The sequence below is a fragment of the Oryx dammah genome, unplaced genomic scaffold (genome assembly GCF_014754425.2).
Source record: "Oryx dammah isolate SB20612 unplaced genomic scaffold, SCBI_Odam_1.1 HiC_scaffold_16, whole genome shotgun sequence".
Taxonomy (NCBI): Eukaryota; Metazoa; Chordata; class Mammalia; order Artiodactyla; family Bovidae; genus Oryx; species Oryx dammah.
Window position 1 is genome coordinate 477,624 of NW_024070200.1, and position 7,135 is coordinate 484,758.

The window sequence follows — 7,135 nt, forward strand, 5'->3', positions numbered from 1 at the left end:
CCCGGAGCCCCGCCCACCCTCGAGCCCGGAGCCCCGCCCACCCTCGAGCCCGCAGCCCCGCCCACCCTCGAGCCCGCAGCCCCGCCCACCCTCGAACCCGCAGCCCCGCCCCCGCCCGCAGCCCCGCCCCCGCCCGCAGCCCGGCTCCCGGCTCCGGGCCCAGGAGCCCCGCCCCGAGTCTCGTAGTCCCGCCCCGCAGGCCTCGCGTCCCCTAGGAGCGCTTTGCTAGAGTCCAGGTGTACACGCCGGTTGAGTGTCGGGGTCGGGGAGGGTCTCGACAGGGACACCTCGAGGGACCACTCATTCCTCCAAAGAGTCTTTGCCGAGCCCCGGCCCATTTTGCGGTGGGACATACTGGGCGCCCCGAGGGTCGGGGCAAGCTTCCTGGAGGTGGTGTTCTCCATTCTGGGCAGAAGAAGGTGAATGGAGGGACGGGGGCGCGCACTGGAGAGCCTCTCCAGGTGGGCTTCCTCCCCAGGACGCCTCCTCCGTGTCTCCACCTGCCGTCTTTGCAGGCTTTCCGCCAGGGCATCTCCTCCTGCCGTTCCCTGGGAGGCAGTGCGGTACCACGGCTGCCTCCCTTGGTGCCGTACATGGAGTAGGTTCACAGGAAACACGTTTGTCCAGTTTGGGCCCTCCCTCTTTGCTTGCAGCTCCCCTGGAGTCCACTGTGCCATCCAGGCGAGGACTGCGCTCCAGAGCGTGGTCTGTGCGGCCCCTTGTTGCCCCCCAGTCAGGACAGGCGGTGCAGGCCTTTGGTGGCCCTCTCTCTGCCTGACCGCCCTTGGCCTGCAGCAACCTGTCTACCCCCCGCCCCTGGCCCCTTCCTCTCTCCAAACTATGACGCCCTCTTGACTCCCAGCCTGAGAGAGGCTGCACCGCCCCGCCCTCATCGCTGTTGTCCCATTGGCCCTAGGGGACAGGGAGTCTTGTCCCCAGGCTGGACCCAGGTTGGCAGCGCTGGCTTGGGGCAGAAGCCGGGGTGGGCTGAGGGCATAGTACAGGGACATGGGGGTTGCCGCCCTGTCTCTGGTGCTGGCCGGGGGCCAGGATGCCTGATCGTGGCCACACGGCTCCCGGGGGCACAGGGTGGTCCAGGCACCTGACCGCGGTGGCCTCTGGCTGTGGCACCCTCCTCCACTTCCTGTGAAAGGGGATGGGTACTGGTAACCAAAGCTGAGCCCCTGTGGGTGGCAGGCTGCAGTGGGCACAGGCAGGGGCCCGTGGGACACTGGGCCGGGGTGGTGAATGTCAGTGAGGGGCTTCTGCAGCTTTGCTCGGTACCTGCTGTGCCGGGGGTATCTGATGGATGGAGATCGATCACCCAGAGGCCGGGCACCCCCGTGGCTCTGAGGGGGAGGGGCTGTGTTTACACTCCAGTCCTGTTCCTCCCTCCGAGTGCCATGAAGATGAGCCAGGCCTGGGTCTGGACCACCTGGGTGGGGGTCCTGCAAGAGGGGCTGCCCGGGCCTCGGTGGACCTCTCTGGACCCTCCCCTCCACCCTGCCTGGACCTCAGGTTTGACCGATATTCTGATCCTGATCCAAGAGGGTACCTGAAACCAACACAGGGTGACACGGACCCTGAGGGAGGCAGGGGACAGGCCTTCCCTGGAACCCCTCCTGGTAGGTGGCCAGCCCTGGGGTGGCCAGGCTGCAGGCAGGCCCAGGCCTGCCTCTTGTGGGTGGTGCCTCACAACGGCCTCCCGGGCAGCCCGACTGGCACAGCACAGGACGTCAGCTCTCCTTGCCCCCGGAAACCAAAGCTCCTGCCCCGCCAGGACACTCCTGCCTCTGGGCCAAGCTCGGCCCAGTTCCCCCACGCCGCTCAGAGCAGCGTGCGGGCCTCTGCCTCCCGGGTCCCCCTGCTAGGAAGGCCCTTCCTCTGAGTCCTGGCGCAGTGTCACCTCCTCCGGGAAGTCCTCCAGGAGGCTGCTCCTCAGTGCCTTCCCTCTCTTGCAGCCCTGGCTGTACTTTCTGGCTCTGGAGCTCAGGTTCATGTCCAGTTCGTGGCTGGGACAAGGCCCCATGTGTCGGGCCGGCAGCTCACCAGGGCAATGGGCTGGACCAGTGGCTGAAGGGCAGTGGGCTAAGCAAGCTGGTGAAGGGTATCCACAGGGCTGGGCTCTTGGGCTCCAGGGCCAGCCCCATCCTCAGAGGCCTCTTTGAGGAAGGCTCAGGAATGGGGAACTCCTGGCTGACAGGGTCCTAGCCCCTCATGCCTCCTGCTGGCTGGAACCGCGCTAGCATCGGTTCTGGCTGCCCCTGGTGGCACGGGCCCCGGCTCCGCGCTGCCTTCTGTTCACCGGATGCTGCCCGGAGCCCTGGGAGCCGCTGGGGCGGGGCGCCCCGGGCAGGGGAGCAGGGTGGCAGAAGGAAGGGTCAGAGCAGCAGGACCACGGGCTGCGGGAGAGACAGCCCCGGGTCAAAACCAGGCTGGGGGAGAGGGTGGCGCCTCGTCCAGCCACACCCAAGTCGTCCCGTCCGCGGGGCGAGCTCCTGCTGGGTGCTGGCACACCACCAGACTGCTCCTGTGGCCCCCTCCAGCCCTCCCGTGGCCCTTTGTCCAGGCGCCCAAGGGAGCTTCAGCCGTGAAGACCTGATCTCTGCTCCACTCGCTCGGGAACCCCTGCCCGGGCCCTCCACACCCCGTGATCCTTCCCAGCCTGGGTGACAGCGAGCGTCTCCGCGGCTCCCCACTGCCTGCTCCCGTTTTCTCGTCACTCCTGGGGAGCACGCAGCTGCCCTGGACCCCCCTGCCCACCCGCTGCGCCTCCTGGCTCCCAGGTGGCCTGGGCCACAGCCGGCTCCCTGGGAAGAGCCGCTGCAGTGGGTCCCCGGGGCCTCCTCGCTCCCCAGGGCACTCCCCTCTCTCTTCCAGAATGGCACCCAGAAGTCGTGGGACTTCATGAAGACTCACGATAGGTGAGGGCCTGGCCTGGCTGGCACCAGGGAAGCCCCAGGCTGGCAGGGACATGGGGCCCAGGGGCAACAGAGCCACAGCCCCCTCTGCGTTTCTGAGTGCCCCTGCTCTCCCTGCCTCTCACCGAGGGGCCCCGTGTGGGCCGCCCAGGTGCCCTTGCCCTGGAGCGCCAGGAGCATGGGCTGGGGGCAGTGTGGCTTTAGCTGGCCGGCAGGGCCCACGTGTCCTGTCATTCCTGCGGCCTCAGCTGCTGCTAACCCCAGCCTGTCCAGCTGCCCAGCATGTCCTTCCCACCCCTGCCACCTGGCACATACAGGAGGCCTGGATCCTCACCTGGCAGTGTGACCCTGGCGAGCTCTGTCCCGGCCTGGGCCTCAGTCTGCCCATCTGAGCAAGGGACCCAACCCTCCAGGGCTGTGGAGGAGGGTGGCGAGGTGAGGGCGTACTTCTGTGCTAAGCTCAGTACCCCCCACCCCTAGCGTGACCATCCTCATGTTCAACTCTTCCCGGAGGAGCCTGGTGTTGGTGAAGCAGTTCCGGCCAGGTGAGGTTGGGGGCTCACGTTCAGTCCCCTGGGGTCCTGGTGTCGGTGTGCAGACCTGGGAGGGGGCTCTGGGAGAAACAGCCCTGGCAAGGGGATCTGGCCAGAGCGGGTCACGTGGAGCTGGCCGCCACAGGCCGTGACACGGTTGCCCCCCACCGCCAGCCGTGTACGCTGGCGAGGTGGAGCGTCTCTTCCCGGGGTCCCTGGCCACTGCGGAGCAGGACAGGCCCCAGGCGCTGCAGGCGGTGCTGCCTGGCTCGGCGGGGGTCACCTACGAGCTGTGTGCCGGCCTCTTAGACCAGCCCGGGCTCTCGCTGGAGGAGGTGGCTTGCAAGGAGGCCTGGGAGGAGTGTGGCTACCGCCTGGCACCCTCTGACCTGCGCCGGGTGACCTCGTACAAGTGAGTGGGGCTGGGAGGGTGGCCGGCAGTCGGACAGCCCTGGAGGCAGGCTGGGACGGGCCGCTGGGGGGCGGCGAGTGCTTCCTCCCCAGGGCTGTGCGAGCAGGGCGAGATCGCCGTGTTCTGCAGCTCGGGGTTTCGGGAAGCTTGGCCGGAGCCTGAGGCCCCTGGCCCCACTGTGCCCACCCTGGACCCCTGCGGCCCCCAGCCCCCACTGCAGTCCCCTGCGGCCCTGCCGCACCCCCCCCCCACGCCCCGTGTGGCCGGCTCCAGTGGCAGCTGCTGCTCACAGATGCCCCTGCTTCCTGTGGGATTAGGCACGGGGGCTGGGGGTGGGGGTGAGCACAGAGGACTCTGACAGCGGCTCCGGAGCGAGGGGAGGGCGGAGTCCTGGGCCAGGGTTGGAGCTCTGCGCTCCCAGGGAGGGGTCGCAGTGTGGCCTGCCCCGACCAGAGTCCAGGTGCCTGCTGGGCACTCCAACCCCCCCGGGGACATCTTCCGGGACGGGATGTCAGGTCAAGCCCACCCTTGCCCTGGGAGTGTGGCGATGGGTCCCCAGCCCTGGTGAAGTCCTGAGCAGGAGGAGGGTCTCCAGCTGAGCCCCACCCCCCAGCAGCCTGCGCCAGAGGGGTGGGGCCTCAGCTCTGCCCCCCAGGCTGGCCCAGGGCCGCCACAGCAACACCCGGGCCGGCCGGGCGTCCCTGGCCTTCAGTCTTGGGAAGGAGGTGGGGCAGGGCCTGGCGCCCCTGCTCTCCAGGCAGGGCTTTGCACCCCAGGGTCAGCCGGGCTGCATGAGGGCCCAGTCATCTGCAGGCATCCTCCGTGTACCTGGCCAGTGGCCACTTGGCCTCTGAGCCTTTGGGCCGGCGGTCCAGGGGCCCTGACTTCAGGTAGGGATTGAATCAGTGGGCAGGTCAGCCCTGGGGGCAGGGTCCCCAGAAGGGGTGAATCTGCATGGAGGCCTAGCAGGGGCGCTGCGTGGAAAAGGCTCAGATCAAGGGGATGAGCAGCCCAGCTTCTGGGCCATGAACCAGAGGGTACTAGGGAGCCACGGAGGGTTCTGGGCAGCAGGTGGTCAGCTCAGACTGCATTTTAGGGATGAGGGGAGGCAGGCCTTGTTAGGGGAGAGGAGGCCAGCGAAGCTCCTCGCCCCGGGAGCTGGACGGCAGCCGGACAGCAGCCATACAAGCCAGAGCTAAGCTCGCGCAGCCCCGTGGCTGGGCCCACAGCTTCCGTCTGCGGCCCCGGCCGCTTCCTTGCCCGTCCCGGGTGACGCAGCCCGGCGCTTGCCTGAGGTCTCGCAGCCAGGGGCGTGATTGAGTGTGCATGGGGAGGCCGTGCCGGCCTGGTAGGGCACACTCTCCTTGGCGCCGGTCTCCTTCACACACCGGCGGAAACGGGGCCTGGAAACCCCGCAGACAGCGACTTCCATCAAAGCCCAGGCTGTGGCCGCCGGCGGAAACGGGCTTCAGGAAGGGTCCAGGGGAGATAAGGGGCCGGAGGGCGGAGGAAGCAGCTGGGTGAGGTCAGTCTGGGCGTGGCCCCGCCGGGGGGTGGGACAGCTGGCGAGGGGACGGAGGTCCCTCTGCTCCTTGCCCCGGTGTCCCAGGAGCTCTTCCACCGCACAGGCCTCGGCTGGCCTCGGCTGGCCTCAGCGGGACCTGGGGTCCCCCCGTCCCCTGGACTTCGCCCACACCCGCTGGTTTCCCTCTCCCCTGCACGTTGTGCTGGGCCCTTCCCCTCTGGAGTCCAGACCAGCCTGTCTGTCACCCCATCCTCAAGGCCAGCAGTCACCAAGGCTACCCGCTGCTGATCTCTGCCGCCCGGTCTGCGCCCCTGCCTTCTGCCTGGCCTATCCCTCTCCCTGGGGCCAGCAACCCGCTCCTGGCTGCCACCCAGGAAGGAAGGGGAGTCCTTGATGCCCCCCCAGCCTATGAGCCCTGGTCCTGGGGACCTCACCCCCCACCCCCACCATGAGCCCCAGCCTGGAGTGGGTACCCTACCCTGCGAGTGCTCACAGACGCCAGCTGCACGGCCGGAGCCCTGGGTGTGGACCGGCTATGCTGGGTGGGGAGAGGACTGGCTTGGCCCAGGCTGGGCAGAGTGGCAGGGCCCGCGGGAGAGTGGGGGCTGCCTGCCAACCACCCACATTCTCATCGTGTGGTTGCCGGGGGTCAGCCGTCTGCTTGCCGAGGACCTGGCCCACCACTCAGGGACTTGACGGGCTGCGGCCAGGCGTCAGCTGGGCTCTGCAGTCTGGTCTGAGGCTCTGCGTCCTCTTGTAGCCCCTCGTGGCCGTGCCTGCGGGCTCTGTCTCCCGGCTGGCTCTCGGCCTCTTAGAGGCCCCCGCACAGCCTGGCCCGTGGCCCTCCCGCAGCAGCGAGGCAGCTTGCTTTGTCTTCAGGTGTCTCTGAGTTTTCACTGATCTCTAAACTCTCCTGACTAGGTCACACCCACCCAGGATCATCCCCCCTTTGATGAACTGAACTTCCCCTCGTTAGGTCCCTTAATTACATCTGTAGAATCCCGCCTTCATCGCCTCGTCACAGCCAGCATGTTCGCAGGTCTCCCCCACACTCACGGGGATACTGCGTGGGGATCTGGGGGCCTGGGGGCCTCCTGGAACCCTGCCTGTCAGGGGCTGGAAGGGGTGGTCAGGAGAGGTCTGTGGAAGGGGCAGGGGTGGCCGGCGGGTGACAGCCATACTGTCTCAACCTGCAGGTCTGGCGTGGGACTGACTGGCTCCAGCCAGACCATGTTCTACGCGGAGGTGACGGATGCCCAGCGGGGCAGCCTGGGTGGGGGCCTGGCTGAGGAGGGAGAGCTCATCGAGGTGGTGCATCTGCCCCTGGACGGCGCCCGGGCCTTTGCCGATGACCCGGACATTCCCAAGACCCTTGGCGTGATCTTTGGTATCTCATGGTTCTTCAGCTGCGTGGCCCCTGGCCTGGGTCTCCAGTGAGAGAACCGCAGACCCAATAAAGGCTGGCATCGCTCTTGCATGTGTCCACCGACTCTGAGCTGTGACCGGGCTGGGCTGGGGGGCAGGATAGGGCGAGGTCTCCATGAAAGCCCTTCAGCTCCCCCTGAGCAGAGGCATCGGCTGCAGGCTGTATGGGGGGCTGTTGGGAGCTGGCCGCTGGCAGAGGGCTAGGCCAGCCCTGGGCAGTGCTACCGGCTGGCAGGGAGAGGCGGGAAGATGGTGTCGGGTCAGGCCATCCCTGGGGGCAGGGAAGGGTCAGCCGGGCCGAGCGCTCAGGGCCCACTGG

General features: G+C 68.0%; 1 protein-coding gene across 2 annotated transcripts in view; it reads left to right on the forward strand.

The window, feature by feature from the left end:
• NUDT14 (nudix hydrolase 14) overlaps positions 1-6,874 on the forward strand; it is a 7,110-nt gene extending 236 nt beyond the window's left edge. Inside the window, exons 2-6 of one of the 2 annotated variants that reach the window (XM_040256803.1) lie at positions 1,400-1,518; positions 2,881-2,924; positions 3,402-3,466; positions 3,629-3,866; positions 6,588-6,874. In XM_040256803.1, the coding sequence (XP_040112737.1) occupies positions 2,908-2,924; positions 3,402-3,466; positions 3,629-3,866; positions 6,588-6,828 (561 nt within the window). In that variant the 5' untranslated portion in view covers positions 1,400-1,518; positions 2,881-2,907 and the 3' untranslated portion in view covers positions 6,829-6,874. The remainder of the gene's footprint in view (positions 1-1,399; positions 1,519-2,880; positions 2,925-3,401; positions 3,467-3,628; positions 3,867-6,587) is intronic. The other variant, XM_040256802.1, reaches the window with a different exon arrangement.
• The last annotated feature ends 261 nt before the right edge of the window (positions 6,875-7,135 follow it).